The sequence below is a fragment of the Schistocerca americana genome, chromosome 10 (genome assembly GCF_021461395.2).
Source record: "Schistocerca americana isolate TAMUIC-IGC-003095 chromosome 10, iqSchAmer2.1, whole genome shotgun sequence".
Lineage (NCBI taxonomy): Eukaryota > Metazoa > Arthropoda > Insecta > Orthoptera > Acrididae > Schistocerca > Schistocerca americana.
The window spans coordinates 162351848-162373680 of NC_060128.1; the positions used below are offsets into that span (position 1 = coordinate 162351848).

The 21833-nt window shown below is 39.7% G+C and overlaps 1 protein-coding gene across 6 annotated transcripts in view; it reads left to right on the forward strand.

The window, feature by feature from the left end:
- The window catches only part of LOC124552695 (V-type proton ATPase 116 kDa subunit a1), a 113597-nt gene that overhangs the window by 79765 nt on the left and 11999 nt on the right, over positions 1–21833 (forward strand). For all 6 annotated transcript variants that reach the window (XM_047127033.1, XM_047127035.1, XM_047127034.1 and 3 more), the window contains 2 exons: positions 11559–11792; positions 17147–17256. In XM_047127033.1, the coding sequence (XP_046982989.1) occupies positions 11559–11792; positions 17147–17256 (344 nt within the window). The remainder of the gene's footprint in view (positions 1–11558; positions 11793–17146; positions 17257–21833) is intronic.

Here is a 21833-nt window from a genome sequence, read left to right on the forward strand (position 1 = left end):
AGACTGTTTGGGATGTTTGTCAATATGGCCAACTCTATTTTCTGAATTTTTTCCTACCTGTGAGAAGAGATGGTTGCTAATAGGAACCTGATGAAATGTGAATCACATGCAGTATTCTCTTCACCATAAGAATAATACGAATATCAACATTTTGCCATGTATTCTTTCGTGTTTGCTGCTATCTCATTTAAATCCTGTCTGCCTAATAAACTACGAAACTAGTGAGACAACAGCAAACGCAGAAGAATATACGTATCGTGTCATGTTTATATTCGTATTATTCTTATGCCTAATAGTGATACAGTCAGAAATGAAGCACAGCAACTGACTAGATTTTTAATTCTAAGATGACTCTAATTTCTGTGCAGAATTTGATGTACTAAAGAAGCGGCCGCAAAGATTTTCAAACGGAGAAACATTTTCGCCTAACTCTTGTTCAGAACATGTTCTGTCATACGCAGTCTATTATTTGGTTCTTGTTGATCATTATCAAAGAAAGCAGCGGTGTAAGTAACAACAAATAGCAGTCTCTTGCCACTGTTTCGCTAATGAGACGATTACTCTCTCTCTTTTTTTTTTTTTTTTAATTGTAAGCAACGGTAGCGCGCACAAAAGCAAGCCATGCCGCGAACGGCGACAGGCCGTAAGCACGCACTATCAGAATGCGACAAACAATGCGTGACACAGTACAGTAATGCATTTTCAGCTTTGAGTGACGTAAACACCTATAACAAAGAAAACAGCACTTATCAGATCAAAGCAAAATAAGCAATCGATTCAAACCAGACGAAGCACGTGAAAAAGGAAGGGTACCCGTATAAATACGGACGGAGCGCCTGACATATAGCAATGGCTACCTGGTAAAGCTTAACTGCTAAGCTTAAGACTCAAACCAAAGTACTGTAGCTGTATCGTCATTCATTCGACCTAAATTGTGTCTCATATTACAATGGACCAACTTTGTTTTGATTTGGAGGTGCGGCCTAAAACTTTACTCTCCCCTTGAATTTCCAGTCTCAAATTTCCGGTGCGGCTTAGATTCGGGAATTTTTTTTTTTTTTTTTTCCCTTTATTTTGAGTCTCATTTTTCAGGTGCGGCTTAGATTAGAGTGCGGCTTAGATCCGAGTAAATACGGTATACGAAAAGTGTATCTGCAGAATGTGAATGTCAAGGTTAGCAGTAGGTGAGACGGTAGAGTGTCGCAGTGTTGTACTAAAGCTCCGGAGTTCGGAACCCAGTGACGACAATTTTTTTAACAGTTTACGTGTGGAATTGTTATATGGGAGAACATTTTCTGACATCTAAAAGGACATTTCTGAGTTTGTAGCACTGTTCTTTTGGCAGTTTGCTTTCGCTTTGTTAGTTGAAAGTAGCAAGCCTATATAGTACATTTGTATAGATACTACGACATCTATCTATACAAATGTACTCTATAGGTTTGCTACTTTCAACTAACGAAGCAAAAGCAAATTGCCAAAAGAACAGTGCTACAAACTTTGAAAGGTCATTTCAGATGACAGAAAAAATGTTCTCCCACATAACAATTTCACATGTAAACTGTTAAAAAAACTTGCCATCAATGGGTTTCAAACTTGAGACTTTTGTACAACAATCTGACACTGTACCTACTTGCTTTCCAATGACCTTGACATTCACATTCCACAGACATGCTTTTTCTTTAAATCCGTAGTTCTGGTGTTACTTTTAATTACCATTTAAGGATCTTCTACTGGATGACAGCACGGACTAAATCAGTGTTTTGGCTGATACTCTATTGACACACAATGTTTGGTGCCGATCTGAGTGTCTGACATCTGGAGGTTTCGGTGATAGTGTAAAATTGACACATTGAGTTGGACAGGCACAACGAGAAGATTGTAACACACCGAGATTTCAGAAAAGAAGGGAACATACACATTCACACAAGAAGCACACTTCATGTACACACGACTGCTATCTTCAGCTGCTATGGCCAGAATGAAACTGTTTTGCATCGATCTGAAGCAACAGTCCGGATTGATGGGAGGAAGGTGGGGGGGGGGGGGGGGGGGGTGGCAGATAGCAGGGTATAGGTGGTGGAGAGAAGTCAGTGCTACCTATTGGAGAATGGAAGGACACGATGATGGCAGAACAAGGCTACCAGGTGCAGCATTGGGAGGCCGTGGTGGTCAGAAGGGAGGGATGGACAGTAGAAAAGGAGAAGAGCAGAGAAGGGAAAAAAGCGGTGGGTACGGTGACCTATGGGTGGTGCACAATGAGGGTGAGGGAATGTAAATTGTGAGGAGCTGATAGGACAGTGCATAGAAACTACTGGGTGGAGGGAGTGGGGACAGTAGGTTGTCATACCAATAAAAAAGGTTGTGTAATGATTGTAGCAGGGCTGGTACACGACACGACTGCTTTCACATGCGGCAGTCTGTTGGGCAGGTCTTGCACCTTGATCTTCCACGGGGTATGATCCTTGTGGCAAGGGGTTGGGATTGGCACAGGCATAGACTAGGATGTTGTGGAAGTTGGGTGGGCAATGGAACACCACTTTACGAGGGCTGTGAATGATGATAGATAATCAAAGCTGTGACAAAGTATGTGGTTCAGTTGTTAGTCAGGGATGGTGCTGGGTGACGAGGGGGCACTCCTTCGTAGCTGGTTCTTCGGATTGGTGGGAGGATTGTGGGTGTGTGGGGATGTGGCACAGGAAATTTGTTTGCAGTCTAGGACGAGGAATAGTGCTGTTCTGTGAAGGCTTTTGTTAGACTGTCAATTTACTGGGCAAGGGAATTCTTGGTACTGCAGATGAGCCATCCCTAGGTGATCAGGCTGTATGGGAGAGATTTTATGTTTGGAAGATGTGCCAGATGTTAAAATGCAGGTACTGTTGACAGCTGGTATGTTTAATGTGGAAAAAAGTGTGGTTGGAGCCATCAGAGGAAGTGATAAACATATGGGCAAGTGGCTTTCTGGGTTTAGGACGACCACGTGAAGAAGATGGGGAGATGAAGTTGACATTGTGAAGGAATGAGGATATGGTGTCTTGGTGCTGAGTCCAGATTGTGAAGGTATCATCAATGAACCTGATCCAAACCAGGGCTTTTGGGTTTTGAGAGACTAAGAACATTTCCTGTAGATGGCCCATTAACAGGTTGACATAGGAGGGTGCTATGCTGATGCCAATGACTGTGCCTTGTATTTGTTTGTACACCTTCCTTTCAAAGTAGTAGCAGGTGTGTTTGGGATAAAGTTAGTAAGGTGTATGAGGAATGATGTAGTGTGTTTGGTGTCTGAAGAACATAGAGAGGGGCTGTGTTCAATATTGGCAAGACCAAGGGCATGAGGGATGTTGGTGTATAGGGTAATGGCATCAGCAATGATGAGTAGGGATCCAGGAGGTAAAGGGATGGGGGTGGTGGAGAGTTGGTGAAGGAAGTGGTTGGTATCTTTGACATGGGAGGCTAGATTTCGGGCAGTGGGTTGGATGTGTCAGTCAATGAGGGCAGAAATAGTTTCAGTGGGAGCACAATAACCTGCTACAATGGGGCATCTGTGTTTGTTTGGATTTGTGGATTTTGGGTAGCATGTAGGTGGGTGTGGGGTGTCATAGGGGTGAGGGGAGAGATTGATTCAGGGGTGAGGTCCTGGGAAGAGTCTAAGGTTTTAAGCAGGGATTGGAGCTACAGTGGATTTCTGGGATGGGATTACTCGGGCAGAATTTTTAGGTGAAGGAGCTACAGTTGTCAGAGGTATTCCGCCAGGTATACTGGAACTCAATTACAGTGGCGGAACCTTTATCTGCAGGTATGATTTTCGCTCAGGATTTGTTTTAACATTGTGTATGCCTGTCCTTTCTTCTGCTGAAATGTTGGTGGTGTTAGGAAGGGGCATGGGGAAGGGTGGTGAGACCAAGTTGAAATTAAGGAATTACTGGAAGGTGACTGGTGGTGGTGGTGGTGGTGGTGGTGGGGGGGGGGGGGGGGTGAGGTGGGGGTAGGATCACAGTTGGTTTTTGATATGAACTGGGAGAGGCAGGGTTCAATGTTGTCATTAGGTTGGCCTTGGTTAGAGAAATTGGTGGCAAATAAATGTTTTCAGTGTCAGAACAATCCCAGAACACTGTTATTAAACTCCCTGCAATGGTACCACCTCTTTGCCACATTTACCTCCAACCAGTGAACCTAATCCCAACATTGAATCCTGCCTCTCTGTTCATACCACCACCAGCCATCTTCGATAAATAACTTACCTCCAACTTGGCGTCATGGTCTTTCCCCAGACCCCTTCATAACATTAGCCTTTCAGTGGGAGAAAGGACAGGCATATACAGCCTCAAAACAGATCCTGATGTAATCGTCGTCCTTGCAGACAGTTTCCACCACTGTTGTTATGAGTTGCAGTGACTACCTGGTGGAAGGTCTCCAGCAGTTCTCTCGCTCCTCTGCCTATAAACTCTGCCAGAGTGGTCCCATCCCATAAATCCACTGTAACTCCAATCCCTGCTTAAAGCCTTAGCACTTTTCCAGAACCTTTCCCCTGAACCCATTTCCCACCTCACCCCCATGACACACAGCACGCCCACCTTCTACATGCTCCTGAAAATATGCAGACCCAACAAACACAGATGCCCCATTGTAGCTGGTTATTGTGCTCCCACTGAAAGGATTTAGACCCTCTTTGACCAACACCTCCAATGAATTGCCCATAATCTGGACTTCAAAGAAAAAGATAACCACTTCCTTCACAGACTCTCCATCCTCACCACTTTACCTCCTGGACCCCTACTTGTCACTGTTGATGCCACCTCCCTATATACCAACATACATCATCCCCATGCTATTACTGCTGTTTAACACGTTCTTGAATGTCCTTCACACACAAAACTACTACCTCAAACCAAATACACCTAATTAACTATATTCTAATACACAGCTTCTTCTTCTTTGAAGGGAGGATGTGCAAATGAATCTATCGCACAGCCATGGGCACCTGCAAGGCACCTTTGAGAGCCAACCTTTTCATGGGCCACCCAGAGGAAACGTTTCTAGCCTCCAAAACCTGAAAGCTCTGGTTTGGTTCAGGTTCATTGGTGGTGGTATTTTCATGCTCAGGACTTGAGGCCAAGACACCCTATCTTCATCCCTTCACAATGCCAATACCTTTTCTCCCACTCACTTCACCTGGTATTTAAATACCTGCCACTGCTTTCACACAAAAAAATCCTCCATCCCCTGAGAACAAGCTGTAAGGGAGTGCTCCCATTGTCACCCAATATCACCCCAGACTGGAACAACTGAATCACATTTTTTTTTTCTTTCTTCAGGGCTTCCCATTCCAAAATGGTGTTCTGCTGCCCATCCAATCTCCACATCATCATAGTCCATCCTTACACCACTCCCAGCCCCACACCTCGCCACAGGAATCGCATCTTCTTCTCCCGACCTGAAAGACCTGTGCAATTCACCCACCCAACATTTCCTAATCCAGTTCTGTCACAGTTATCTTATACCATCAGAGGCTGGGCCACCTGGGTATGCCTGCTCTTCTGCAATCATTGCACGGCTTTTTATATTGGTGTGACATCCAACCAGCTGTCCACCAGGATGAATAGCAGCAACCAAACTGTGGCCAGGACCAAAGTGCTTCACCCTGAGGCACAATGTGGCGCTGAACATAACGTGACGCTGAACAGTTCAACTCGACACAGTTGCATTGTGGCCAGAGTGACTGGAGATAGCAGTCACGTGTGTGTAAGGTGTGCTTGCTCGTGTGAATGTGTTTGTTTCCCTTTATACAGAAACTTCTGGCCAAAATCTCAATGTGTAACATTCATTTTGTTGTTCCTCACTGCAATTCAGTCTCATCTCTGTGGTGATTAACAATCTATCCTTTGCAGAATATATGATACAGGATTCTGACCAATGTTCATGGTTTAGAGTGTCAATCAGATGCTCCTTCAATTTCAGTGGCAGACACTAAAACGGGGCATTGTACATCACTTTGTAGTTTATTCATAAAATTTCAGCAGTGAATGTTCCTGGGTGAGTCAACCAGTATATTGTTTCCTTCATGTATTTTGCAAAAGATCATGAAGATTAAATACAGGGGCCTGAATTCTCTTGGAGGCATACCAACTGTTGTTCTTCCTGGGCACTATTTATGACTGGAACAGAAAAGTGGGAATTAGGAGTAGTAGATGAGGTATCCTCCACCCCACTCCCTAAGATACCTTGTGGAGAAAAGATTTTGAGTGAAGCTTGTCACTGCCATCCACACTGCTCACTTCTGTTCACAGAGGATTCAGAATGACAGTCATGCTGGTACTAGTTATCTAATAGTTTGCTGACATAGAACTTGTCAGCTGCAGGTTTGTTTGAAGCAGAGAATATGATTCCAAAATTTTGGCAAAGGAATCTATTTTATATGTCACAGTGGAGTGCTTCGCACAGCATTCTCAGCTGCTGTGGAGATATTGTCAATGGCTGCTGCTTCAGCTACAATATTTTGTAGAGAACAGTTGGTGAAGATAAATTGCCATACATTTTCACAATGTTTAATGATGTATGAATCAATCTTACAGCATCCATTTAGCTGTTGTTGGATGTGTCATGAAAAGACAGGGTGTATCTAAAAGAATCATCCAATTAAAAAAAAAAAAAAAAAATCATAACTTATGTTGTTTGAGATGTGTGTGAACAACATACTGTTGGACAGAGCAAACTCTTGAGTTTTACATGGTTCCCAGTAGGTAGCAGTACTGTGCGCTCACTTCAGTTCTAGTAAAAATGGTGTCGTGTCTAAACAGAAAGTTCATAAATTTGATTTGGAGCTCCCTGTATTGACTGCGTGTGCAGTTAAAATTTTGGATGTGAGGTTTGCCAGTTAGGCAAAACACCGTTTTTTCTCAGTGCCCAAACATGTTTCGGCACCACTGTGCCATCATCAGTGGGTTTCGTTTTTATTTGTTCTGCAATGTGAACATTTTTGTTAAATGATTATAAAATCATGTGCAACTTTAGTTCAAACAACAGATAGTTTCTTTTTGGAAATACCTTTACATTTTGCATGCATGAATTTTTTGTATCACTTGTGTGTTAATTACTCCAGGTAGCTTGTCACCTGCAACCAAACGATGTTGATGATGAAGTTTTTGCTGGGAGTTAACCTATCTTCTAGAATGTAATTTAATTTGTCGCGATGTTTTCGTGCCTATATTCGTTTTTACTTAAGTTTTCGTGTGGCAAGCACTTCCATTCTCCGCATCATGCTGAGGTGTTGTGATGCACGTGTAACTATAACAAGTGTTTTCCACAAAAAACATCATAAAACACTTTTCACCTCACCAAAACACAGTGTGATTGTGGTTTGTTGTGTGTCCCAGCCTAGTCAGTGTTCATTTATTCACCAGAGAGTTCGGTGCCAAATTTGAATTTTATTTGCATTTTGTGTGTGTGTGTGTGTGTGTGTGTGTGTGTGTGTGTGTGTGTGTTTGCATTTTTTTTTTTTTGTATAACTTGTCTACCATATTGGTAGTATAACTATTTTCTACTGCTATTTGTATTATTGTGTTTAGTTCTTGTGTGTAGTTCTGTTTGTTCATGGGTGTTCTGTTTAACCTGTGTAACATGAATCTGAAGTTTGCATGCTTATGTGTCTATGGGTGGTTTGATAGGTTGTGAATGGTGGTGCTTGTGAAAGAAAAAGTGAAAAATAAAGTGGAGATTTTGTGGCAAAAGCAGGAAATTAGGGAATTATATGCTAAAAAGAGTTGCTCAACACTGAACCTTACCAAACACATTTAGATTTGGCCAACAAATTTACAATACCCGCTCACTGTGAGGAAATAACAAGAGAGAGAAAAGGCATATACTCAGAAAGTAGTGCAAGAAAAATGAGAGAAACAAAACAGAAAACTCAACAGAAAACGCAACAGAATAATCAACAGCACAAAAACACCCACTAAAAACAATTTCAACCAACAATATAAGTTCCATAACAGAATCGTTAACCGAACTGACATAAATCTTACCAAATAAGAAAAGAGCCTACTAGAAAAAGGGCCAAATCGCAACATTAACACAAACATATCATACAAAATAATAGAAAACCTCATAATGGAATCAGAACACATTATACAGGAACAAGAAAGACTGAGCACACCAAATTTTAATGCAAACTTGACAAGAGAATTAGTAGCTACAGGAATAACACAGATAACCAGAACACACAAATCCACAATTATTTCTAATCATAAAACGTCAGAGGAAATCACAGCCAGCAAACTAAAACAAAAATTAAAACAGAACAATGCCATAGTAACAAGAGCAGACAAAGGGAATATTACTGTAATGATGGGTGAAAAAGAATACACAGAGAAAACACTAGATTTTCTCAAAGACAAGAACATCACAAAACTGGTCAGTGACCCAACAGCAAGATACCAGAAAAACATACAACACACTAAAAAATATCAATAATACATTCTCAGAAAGCCAGGTAAAGAGGATGACACAAAAAAATCCAGAAGCACCCGCCCTAAATTCCCTACCAAAGATTCACATGGATAACATTCCATTAAGACCCATCATTAACTTCCTAAATGCTCCATCCTACCACCTAGTCCAACAAACACACGCACTACTGAAAAAACTGTACATGTTTGATAACAACAGAAGTCTGGAAAACTCAAAGGAGTTCATTGACAGACTCAAGAACATACACATACTGGGCACAATAACCCTCATATCATTCAACATCACATCGATGTACACTTGCATTCCAATAAATGAAACAATCATCGTCACACAAAGATTAAAACAACAAGGAAACACACCACACACACACACATCAATGAAATAACAACCATACTCAAGACCATAACATCACAAAATTATTTTGTATTCAACAAAGAATTTTATTCTCAAAATGGACTGCCAATAGGATCACCAATCGGTGACCTCCTAGCTTACATATTCATGAACAACCTGGAGAATATGATCTTCAGACACAAAATAAAACCAAAAAACTACAAAGTTATATGCTGGTACCATTATGTCGATGACATACTATGCCTGATTGATGAAACAAATACACACATGGAACAGCTACACAATGAAATAAAACACTTAAACCCAAAAATTAACTTCACATTAGAAACAGAAACTAATAACACACTACACTTTCTAGATCTCACCATACATAAAACAAACAACACACAACTTCACAATATTCAGGAAACCGACAACCACAAGCACTACCATTCACAACCTATCAAACCACCCATCGACACATAAGCATGCAGACTTCAGATTCATGCTCCACAGATTAAACAGAACACCCATGAACAAACAGAACTACACACAAGAACTAAACACAATAAAACAAATAGCAATAGAAAATGGTTATACTACCCATATGGTAGACAAGTTAAATCAAAAAATATGCAGACAGTACAAAAATGAAAACACACACACACACACACACACACACACACACACACACACACAGAGATATATATATATATATGTATATATATATATATATATATATATATATATATATATATATATATATAAATGCAAACAAAATTCAAATTTGGCATCGAACTCTCTGGTGAACAAATGAGCACTGACTGGACTGAGACACACAGCAAACCACAATCACACTGTGTTTCGGTGAGGTGAAAAGTGTTTTATTACGTTATTTGTGGAAAATACTTGTTCTAGTTACGTGTGCATCACAACACCTCAGCATGATGTGGAGAAGGGAAGTGTTTGCCACGCGAAAACATGTTGCCGCACGAAAACGTAAGTAAAAACGAATATAGGTACGAAAACATCGCGACAAATTAAATTACATTCTAAAAGATAGTTAACTCACAGCAAAAACTTTCTCATCAACATCGTTTGGTTGCAGGTGACAAAGCTACCTGTAGTAATTAACACACAAGTGATCCAGAAAATTCATGCACGCCAGATGTAAAGGTATTCACAAAAAGAAACTATCTGTTGTTTGAACTAAAGTTGCACATAATTTTACAATCATTTAACAAAAATGTTCACATTGCAGAATAAGTAAAACCAAAAACCCACTGGTGATGGCTCAGTGGTGCCGAAACATGTTTGGGTACTGAGAAAAAACGGTGTTTTGCATAACTGGCGGACCTCACATCCAGCAATAACAGAAAGTGTTGAGTTGCAGTATGTTTTGCACACTGCGGGTCAGTAATAACTGTTCAGCATGATTTCCATACAGGGTATGGTGTGGATCATCCTACAGCACAAAGCATTAGACGATTGCATGAACAATTCTGAGAAACAGGTTGTTTGAGTAAAGGCAAACCGCTGGGCTGTCCCTGAGTGGCAGATGTGAAACGCATCCGCAATAGTTTCACAAGGAGTCCGCAGAAATCTGTTCACTGTGAAGCTCGACAGCTCATCATTGTCCCAATGTCCATCTGGCGTGTGTTGCATCGACATTTCCACATGAAACTATACAAAATTCAGCTACTGCAAGCTCTTTGTTAAGGTGACAATGTGTGGAGTTCTGTGTTTTTGTTCTTGGCAAGATGGAGGATGACAGTTTTCTTCCGCGCTTAGTGTTTAGTGACGAGGCAACATTCCATTTAAATGGAAAGGTGTGTAATGAAATGTAAGAATATGGGGTACAGAACAACCACATGTAGTTGTACAACATGAGAGGGACTCCAAAATCTAATGTGTTTTGTGCAGTTTCACGGGAAAGGGTGTATGGTCCATTTGTATTTGCTGAGAACACTGTTACAGGAAACACATACCTCGATATGCTTGAGAACTTTTCCCACAGTTGGAGAGTATTTGAATGACGTCATTTACCAACAGGATGGGGCATCTTCACACTGGCATATGGAAGTGCGGGAATTTTTAATCCAAAGAATTACCGAACAATGGATTGTGATCACACTGGGCCAAATGATTCACCCTTACATTACGGGCCTCCAAGGTCACCCGACCTGACTGCATGTGATTCTTTCTAGTGGGCGTTTATAAAAGACATTGCTTATGTGCATAACAGCAGCTGTGGATGCTGCAATTCAAAAGATATGCTCGCTGCAGTGTGGGAACGATTTGAATACTGCATTGACACATGCTGTGCATCTCAAGGGGGCCATATTGAACACCTATGAAACGGTATGGAGAGGGGGGGGGAACAAAACACTTGAGTCCTGTTCATCAAAAAACAAAATTCATTGTATATATTTCAGTTCCAGAAATACAGACCTGCCAAATCGGATGATTGTTTTTGATCCACCCTGTATATTTCCATGCCCCCCCCCCTCCCCCTCTTCCCTCCTCCCATCTATCTTCCACATAAAGTTTGAAAGAAAGTGATCAACAGAAATACTTAGCTAGATTCGTTGCCATTTGTCTCTGTGTTCCACATCAGCTTTGTTACAATTCATGTAATTTCCCTTTTGTTGCCTTCTGATGACCTCTCCTCTGTCCGCCACATCTCGAAAGCACAAAAGTGAGTTTACCACTGGCTGCTTGCATTGATAGTGCAGTTGATTTTGTGTTTCTTAATTTTTCAGATATGGAATATTTTCTTTGGTGGTCGATATGTAGTGTTGCTTATGGGCCTGTTTTCAATGTATACGGGTCTTATCTATAATGACGTATTCTCGAAGTCATTGAATATATTTGGCTCATATTGGAAAGTAGAATACAATGAATCAACATTAAGGCACAGTAAAGAGCTACAGCTAGATCCTGCAAGAGAGTTTCTTCAATACCCGTACCCATTTGGAATGGATCCAGTTTGGCAGGTACGTTCTGTGGTGTATTCACGTATTTCCTGTTTCTTCTTGTAGGTACTAAAAGTAAGACAAGTTGACATTCCTTGATGTACAATCCATTTAGTCTGATTTAATCAGGTCTAACTTAGTGTCAATCACGGGCTTGTTAGTGATGAAAGTGCTATAGTCTGTTGCTATTTTCACTAATTGAGTCATGGAACCTGAAAAGCTACAAATGAAGGTTTTTGTCGAAAATAGGATCACTGGAAAAATAATGTTAGAAAACTTAATCCAACTGTTGTAGCACAAGGCCAAAGATACAGACATATATTTGGGAGGAATCATTTCCAATTCCCCAGATGGTTGTTCAGATTCACATATGCTATGTTTCCAAAACTCACTTGCAGAAAATAAAGGGCAATAACTAGACTAAGCCTGTAGTTTTGTTTTTCTTTCTTGTCTGATCAGAGCATATGATCAAGCTCTGGTTATCAAAAATTGCATTAATATGTTCTAAAATAACCAAAGTATGAATGTATTTAATGAGTAAATATGCTAGAAATACGCACAGAAATTCTGCAAATATGCGCTATGATGTGGAAAATGCATTAAAAATACAAAATACGACAGTGGCAGCTCTGTACAGACTGAAACTACGCATTAGCATTTTCTGACATCAAAAACAATAACTTTATTTTGGTAATGAACATCATTCATATTTGTTACAATACATAATTAATTTCTGGAATGAGATTTTCACTCTGCTGCGGAGTGTGTGCTGATGTGAAACTTCCTTGCAGATTAAAACTGTGTGCCGGACCGAGACTCAAACTCGGAACCTTTGCCTTTCGCATGGGCAAGTGCTCTATCAACTGAGCTAACCAAGCACGACTCACGCCCCATCCCCACAGCCTTACATTCTGCCAGCGAAAGGCAAAGGTCCCGAGTTTGAGTCTCAGTCTGGCACACAGTTTTAATCTACCAGGAAGTTTTCATAATTAATTTCTGCTTAAGTTTTCTGGGAGTAAATGTCATTCTTTAGTCTATTGAAAACTGTTTAAAGTCTGAAAAAGTTCTCTTAACTTAATTTGGTGTTAGAGCAGCGGTGCCATTAGGAAAATAGTCCTTTTAAAAATGTTTCTCAAATTTCCCCACTAATGTTAATCGAACATGACAAATAAAATGTAATCCCCATCTTTTGTACTTTAAGAGAAACAGTGTACAGCATCACCTGGTCGCTGCTTATTGGTAACAGAATCATCTTTTCCAGAATGGACACCTTTTTCCTTCACTGTTTACTTATGCTAGATTACTGAAGTTTGATGTACACAATTTGCTAAGAGTTCTTGCTTTGCTTTGATGACTATGTGCAAGCTGTACAAATTCTCTGGTTTCAGATGAAGCAAAATCAGTGTAAAAATTAAATTAGACTTTCAGATATTCCATCACTCACAAAGAGATTGTGCTCTGCAATTGACACCACCATTGTGATTATACCCTTTGGGGAAAAAATATAAAAGAAGTTGAAAACTTGTAAAATATGGTGTTATGTAAGGAGTTACGTATCTTAATAGTTACAGAAAATACAGAGGCATTATACAGAAAAAAATACAGTCTTATAATACATGTTAGTAAATAATAACCTTTGAAAATGTATCCCATGTTATTTAAGGTTAACAGCATCTCTTCCACCTGAGGTATTATTTTCAGAAATTCTGTCTATAGCATCCAATTAACAAGCCGGTTTCAGTGCAGTTGAATGCCCTAGAGCTCAGTGTATTGTGAATGAAATATTTAATTTGGGATATGGAACCACGATAAAGCAAAGTATCCATAAAAAGTGAGTAGTAGAATGAGCTGTGGTTGGGAATGGTCGTAGGCTGAGAGAGTTCACAGACTCCAATATGGAGGACATAATATTAGGCATTTCTGGCATAGAGTAGTAGCTGAAATAGCTGAAAACAAGTAAGTTTCCAGGTCTGACATTGACACCTTCCTTAGCTTCCTAGATTTCTGAAAAGCATTTGACATGGTGCCCCACTCCAGACTGTAAACAAAGACACAAGCATACAGCATAGGTTCCCTAATTAGGGAGGTATCAAAACCCTAGCCTGATAATATTAAATTTGAAACGTTACATCCCTTTTCCCAGGAGTTATCAAACGTATTAAAACAAAACTGTGCCAGGATATAGAATCATACCTTGTACATTCAGTGATGTACTATAAACACTCTGCCATTCGACGACACCACAGTGGTGTCGTACGCGAAATAGCGGTCAACAGCCGGCGACACAGTGGTGTCATGAGCATAGTATTACACAGTGGCCGGTGACAGCACTTCAGTATCTTTTGCATTCTGTTGGTGTTTTAACAGTAAGTTACACACGTCAACAAGTTTTTTGTTTTTATAAGTACTTGTGCCCTTTAATCATGGCAGATGAGAGACAATACGATTATTTATGATGAATGCGCGGATGTCTTGTCTGACGTTCTGGATGACTTTGCCGACTGGGAAGAAGACACTGGATATCAAAAAAATTAAAGTGATGAAGAATCATTGGAAGATAGTGAAATACATCCAAGAAGAATTCGGCGAACACTAAGGTTGCCAACTGATTCAGATGAATCAGTCGAAGAAGACAATGGTCAGACTTGGATTTACGGAGGACCAATAATAAATTTGAAGGATCTACGGGTCCAAACATATTTCCCAAAGATACAGAGCGTCGAGGATATCGTAGAATTATATATTGGGAATGATCTATTTGAATATATTAGCAATGAATCCAATGAGTACTACAGTCAAAATTGCAATAGAAGGAAAGTGGATAAAAAAATATGCCAAATCTGTTGACGTTATGGGACCTGAACTTAGAAAATGGTTTGGGCTTGCTATCCTTATGGGAATTGTAAATAAAGCAAGGATTGATGATTGTTGGTCGACGAATCCAATATTTCTCAAAATGATATCCCACAATCGATTCAGACAAATATTATCAATTTTACATTTTTCCGACAACTACTACTACTACTACTACTAACTGCATAATGCCGCCCGGCTTTTCAATGTGCAATTCGTAATTGATTATTTTTCCAAAAAGTTTAAAGAAACTTTTAAATTAAGTCAAAACATCTCAATCGATGAAGGAATGATACCTCATTCAAGATATACTCCGGCTGTGGACAGCCTTTAGCAAAAACAGTGATGAAACTATTGACACCTTCTTATGGAAAATGGCATCACTTCTACGTGGATACTTATTATAACAGTGTAGAACTTGCAGAGAAGTTACTTGAAAAGAAGATTAGAGTTTGTGGAACTATACGGCTAAATAGATTTCTGGAAAAATTAAAGCGCGCAAAAGTCAATGAGTTTGAAACTTGTCAATGACGGAAAGGTGAAGTACTCTCACAGGTATGGAGAGCTTCGAAAACTAAAACAATACGAATGATCTCTACAATACATAATGCCACTTTCACTGACACTCCAAGAAAATGCAGACGAACCAATTACACACACAAAAAAAACCTGAAAGTGTACTAGAATACAACAAATACATGAAAAGAGTGGATCAGGAAGACCAATATTTGAGTTATTACCCTATATACAGAAAAACTATAAAATGATCAAAAAAAGGTTGGCATGATCCTCTTTAATTGCACATCATTTAATGCAATACGTAGAAGTCAATATTTCAATACAGAACATAAGTCTCAGATTTCATGATTTTTTTATTGAAAGTATCTGATTCGTTGATAAGACTATGTACCTGTTGCTGAGTAAAAATTGGAGGTTGCCTCTACATCGCGTACGTCTCATCATCCAGTTGACAGACTTTCCGGTCACATGAGGCCACACCAACTAATACTTATTTCTGTAACAAATAAATGAAAATGAAAAAACTGTGTCGTCTCCGCATCGTCCATACCAGGCTGACCCATGATTTTCTTTTGCGTAATGAGCCATCCCCACTTTGTGGTTGTGGAGCCCTCCAGTCAGTAGCCCACATTTTGGTGGAATGCCCCCTTCTTTTGGCTGTGCGTACTAAGTGCAGACTTGCCCGCACTTTACCTTTAATATTGGCAGACGATTTTTGGATGGTTGAACTGGTTCTGAGTTTCCTCTGTGAAAGTTGGTTTTATTTTCAGTTCTAAGGTTTTTAACCTCCCTCTGGAGTAGGGGCAGGGCGGTGAGGGTTGGGGTGTCTCCCACTGTAAGCTGTGTTGGAGATTCCTGACTCCCCTCCCTGGCCAAGATTCTCTTTTCTCTCCCTTTTACTCTGTTTTTATCGCTTTTTAGATTTGGGAAGACTCCTTTTAACAGTATGCACTTTTACATTCTAGCGGTTGAACGCTTTTGAATAGCAGATGGTCTTCCTGTACTGCATCAGAGGTGGATATTTCCTGCCTCTAGCATAGCCTTGGGGTTGCCCACTTGCTGACTTCCCTCCTTTTGTTTTCACCATTGACGACACGAATGCACTTTTACGTGTTTTAGCCTTTTACTCTTTATCGTTATGACTCTTCTGAGATGTAAATCTGTCCGAATGGACCATCTTAAAAATAAGGGACTGATGACCTTGCTGTTTGGTCCCATAAATCCCAATAAACCAACCAACTTCTGCAATCATTTTTAGTGTTTCTCAAAACATTACTATGGGAGACATGACACATTCATTAGAGCACACAAAAGTGTCAGTCCATAGAAATATCTGATGTTCATGTCAAAAAGATTTTTGTTTTTACATTCTTCAGATGTCTAAAATTTATTTCTAGCTTTAAAAACTTGAACAAGACTTCCAACCTAAGAACTAAACTGTTTATTTTGAAGACCTTTTCAGAAATTATTGGATGTGAAGTGTGCTCAGATAGCTGAAGCATTTAAGGTGATCACTCGGGAAGTGGGAAAACCAGGCTGAGTCTGTCTGGCACAGATTTTCACTTTCTGCCATTGAATTTATATCAGTGCCAGATCAGAATTTAAATTTTGTCAAAAACCCATTATGTTGTTAACATACTTGCTGAGGTAAGTGTGACAGGACCACTATTTTTCTCTATATACATAAAGGGATAGGGTCAGCAGCAATCTGTGCCTGTTTACTGATGATGCTATGGTGTACAGGTGTTGCCATTAGGTGACTGTAGGAGGATATGAGATGACTTGGACAGTATTTTTGGTTAGTGTGATGAAGAAGGTGACATTGTTTCTGGAGAACAGTATTGAGACAATTTAGAGAACCAGCGTTTAAAGCTGATTGCAGAATGATTCTGCTGTATGGATAGCTAGAGTACCGTCTATGCACATAGTAAGAGGAAAAATCATTGTTCTGTGTATGAAATAAATCTGAATATACATACATACATACATTCCTTCCATTTCAGCTGGCTGAAAATAAAATCATCTTCATGAACTCTTACAAGATGAAAATCTCAATCATTCTTGGTGTGCTGCACATGCTGTTCGGAGTTCTTCTGAGTCTTTGGAATCACTTGTGAGTTCCTGATTATGTGATTTACTTTAAGTATCAGATAATGTTTTCCTCATGAACTTTTATTAGTGTGTGATTTGAAAAACATTGATAGTATTGGTTATGATATAATTGTGCCCATAGATTGTTACAAGCATTGATTTATGTGCGCCTTCATTGTGCCCAACATAGTTCACAATAGTGAGAATTAAAACGTAATATTTTCGTGCCTTTTTTTTCACACACACAGCTTAAATCTGGATAAAATCATGTTCAATTTTTGCCACAAGTTTTAAGCATTGTGGAATAAACTTAAACAAAAAGACTCTGCACATTTATTACAAAACATAAAAGAATTGTTTACCGGACTCTTGTGCTTCAAATGATCATTCCTTGTAGACCATTGACAATTGACCATTCCTCCTGGGACATCATATGTATGATAACTAAACAGTAGAAACTCCAGTTTATAATAAGAACTATACAACAGATAGTATAGATTGCTACTCAACGTAAAGATGATCCATTGAGTTGCAGACAAGCACAACATAAAGACCAATGAAGAGACTGTTGCACATGCAGCTGTCGGCGAAAGCCTTTTTCATCAAAGAAAATGAACACATTCACACAAGCAAGCACACTTTCTGCACACTCTACCGCCACCATCATTAGCTCGAACAGAACACACATTTATTGGTTCTGTGATAATTTGGCATGTAGAATACAAAACATGACAATCTTGAATAATTGTTGAACAGTTAGTATATGCCTGCACTGTAAATAATTAATGAGGTAATATGGAACATGAAAAAAAAAGCTCACAACTTGTTAATAGTGTACTCAGTAGCTCCATAATACACACGCATCTTCGTGTACATAAATTCATACAACCCAAAACAGATGAAAACATTAAGTACCATGAAAATTAATCAAAAAAGCAAGAATTATGTGTTGGCTATGAGCATGCATTGCCGTGAAGTCAAATACAAGGATGATATCTGCCTAGTAACACTGTTAATTAGTACCCATAACTATGAGTATATAATGCACAAAACATTTACATTAGGGCTCACAGCTGTTTGAATAATAATGCACATACTGCTTACTGATGCAAAATTTATTGCAATACTTGTTAGCTTTTTGTTTGTTCAAACATGTGTAAAAGATGCAGTTACACTGTGTACTAATAAACTGGAGATGTGATGCTATAGAATCACACTGTGATTCTAGGGTTGGTCAACACTGAAGAGACTGTTTTTCTGATGTAACTTGGAAAGAAAACTTGAAACCATAATTTAGACACTCCCATTTAAGGCAATCTGCATATCCACATTCTCATTTGCACCTTCGCTATTTAATGAGTTGCCACTCCCATGTACAATAAAACCTTACCTGTTTCAAACAGCTATTATTAATATTATAGCATGGCAGTGCAGTGTTATTGTCACTGTTGCATTTCGAAATCTTTTGTCTTATTTTCTCTTTCTGTTTTTGCTAGTAGTTTCACTGTATTCACCTTCTCCTTTTTACCGTAATTTGGTATACAATTTTATCCCGCCTATATATACTCAATAATACGTAACCCACTTCCAAACCATAACCAAAAAATTTTAGATGTCTGCTTGTGTGTGTATATGTATATATATATGTGTGTGTGTGTGTGTGTGTGTGTATACCCGTCCTTTTATCCCCCTAATGTAAGTCTTTCCGCTCCCGGGATTGGAATGACTCCTTACCCTCTCCCTTAAAACCCACTTCCTTTTGTCTTTCCCTCTCCTTCCCTCTTTCCTGATGAGGCAACAGTTTGTTGCGAAAGCTTGAATTTTGTGTGTATGTATGTGTCTGTCTGTGTTTCTATCGACCTGCCAGCACTTTCGTATGGTAAGTCACATCATCTTTGTTTTTAAATATAAAAATAAAATAAAATTGAAATGATTGTGAGCTGTACATATTGGGAAGTGTTTTGGAAGAGAGTTAAAGCTTTTAGAGCACAAAGATAACATGACAGTGTTCTTTCTATAGCTTTTACTCATCAGGTACCTTCTTGCAGTTTGTCATTAGTGTGTGTGTGTGTGTGTGTGTGTGTGTGTGTGTGTGTGTGTGTGTGTGTGTGTGTGTTTTGGGGGGGGGGGAGGGTGGAGGGGAGGGGAGGGGAGGGGAGGGGAGGGGAGGGGAGGGGAGGTGTTGATAGAAAAATGGAACAAAAACTTCTCAATATTCAAGTTGCATCATTTTGAATAAAATTGTTGAGCTTTCGACAGTTCTCTGCCATCACATTCAGGAATAAAATTACTTACTTGGGACTGGCACACTATTCTGCTTATATAGGAAGATGAGCAGAATCTAGAAAATTCCAGAGTGGGGGGCAAGATGACACTTTGTTTATAGATGGGTAACAGGAGGGAATGACTGACACTTACAGGGAGGCGGAACTGGCACTTTCAAATGTGGTGTTGGTGTCCGTCAGCATGTGACACCATTTAGTTCTGCGACACTCTCCTGTGGTAGGTTTCAGACCATGCTGGCTTGCCTGTGTAAGAAGCAGAACACAGAACCAGCCATGACACTCATTTTATCCCTGAAGACAAGTGGTAGAGACACTATTAAAAGCTTGAGAGTCTTATCTGAAATGACTCGGTCATGTTCAGAGAAGACTTTCTCATGAATATAGGAAGGCACCCTGTAAATGCTTGATAGGGTAACTAGTAGGTAACAACATATCCGGTTTAATGCAATGTATGTAATTAGGCAAAAGGGATCTGATAGTGTGACCTGAAGCCTTGTTAAGTAATTGCTGAAGTCTGGTAACTTGAAAATATACAGGAGATGATCATCTGGAATGGTTTTCAGTGGGATGGTAATATGAAGGGCTCATCAGTTTGTCAGAAGGAACTGGTATGTCAGAACCACAAGAAATGATGTTTAAAGAACACAAACATTATCTTTAGAGTATCAGTAAGTGTAGCTAATGGATCAGAAAGTAGTAAAATTCAGAGCAGAAATGTATAATGTTGTTTACTTGTTGCAAGTGTGACTAAAATACTTATTTTCAGTGGGAGAGACTAAAGCATTGCAAGGTGTAGGATGTCTGCTCTCTTCTTCAAAATTTAGACTTTGTAGGACCCAAGATAAGCCAAGAAAGGTGACAAAAAGTGCCCCCACATGTTCCTGTGGGTTCACATCAGGCAAATTTGGTGCCGAGACATGAATGTAAATTCACTATTGTGCTCCTAAAACGAATGTAGCACTGTTCTGGTCTTGTGACACCGTCAGTTATCCTGCTAGATGAAGCCACAGGTGGGTAGGACTTCCCATTTTAACATTTCCAAGTTTTTGACCTCCTTTGAAACGTGGGGTCAAGCGTTGTCGTGCTGCAAAATCACTTTATCGTGCCTCTCCATGTATTGTGGCAGTTTGTCATTTAATGCTCTGCTCAGACGCATTAATTGCTTTCGATAACGAGCACCTGTGATTGTTTCACTTGGTTTTAACACCTCATACTACACGCCGCTGAGCTGGTCCCAACAAATGCAGAGCGTGATTTTGGAGTTGAGAATATTCGGTTTGGCCATCGACATGGAACCATTGCTGTGATATTCCCATGATTTTTTGCATTTAGGGTTATTGTAATGAACCCATTTTTTGTACCTGGTCACAATGCGATGCAGAAATCCCTTCCGTTTTTGTCTCTGAAGCAACTGCTTACACACAAATGCCGTTCAACGTCTCTTGGTTTCAGCTCACACAGGACCCAAGTTCCTTCTTTCTGAATCGTGCCCATAGTCTTGAGACGTTTTGAAATGGCTTTCTGTGTCACTCCTGTTAATCGTGCCAATTCTTATTGAGTTTGACATGAGTCTTCACTCGGCAATGTCTCCATTTCTGCATCTTCGAAAACATTCTCTCTCCCACCCCTATGCCAGTCTACGACGTTAAAATCACCGTTCTTGAAGCGTTGAAAGCACTCGGGACATGTTCTTTCACTAAGAGCGTCCTTACCATATGTACTAGAGAGCATTCGATGATGATCAGCTTCTGTTTCCTCATATTGAAGCAAAATTGTAACACCACCTGCAAATGACGAGAATTATGCTCATAAACTGACATTTTCAATCAAGAACAACTTTACGATGCAGACACAGATCGACTAATGTTTGAATGAGGTTATGTTGACTGAGGTCCAAGCTAACTGCCTCACGTCTGCGATCTGTTTCTTTCGACTGCTACTTACCATTGTTGCCACCTAATGGCAAACATTTTATATTTAATTAGTGTTAGTGTGAAAATGAATAAAACTTGATACACATGCAAAATACATTTTTGTTAAATGATGAAAAAAATTATATACTCCATGGCCATAAACCACCAAGATACAGGATTAACTCCAGAAGTAGTTTCTTTACTTAAATGTCCACACTATATATATATGTCTCCATGCACTGGCAGAAAACAACTGTGGGCAGGTAGATGTGACACACTTCAAAGGTGGGTAAACTTTCTGCGTTTCTACCTTCTGGAAGTACTTCAGATTGATCAGCCGAGATGAATAAAGAGGCTAAGACCGGGTGTTTGTAAATCCAGGTACAATATTGTCAAATGGA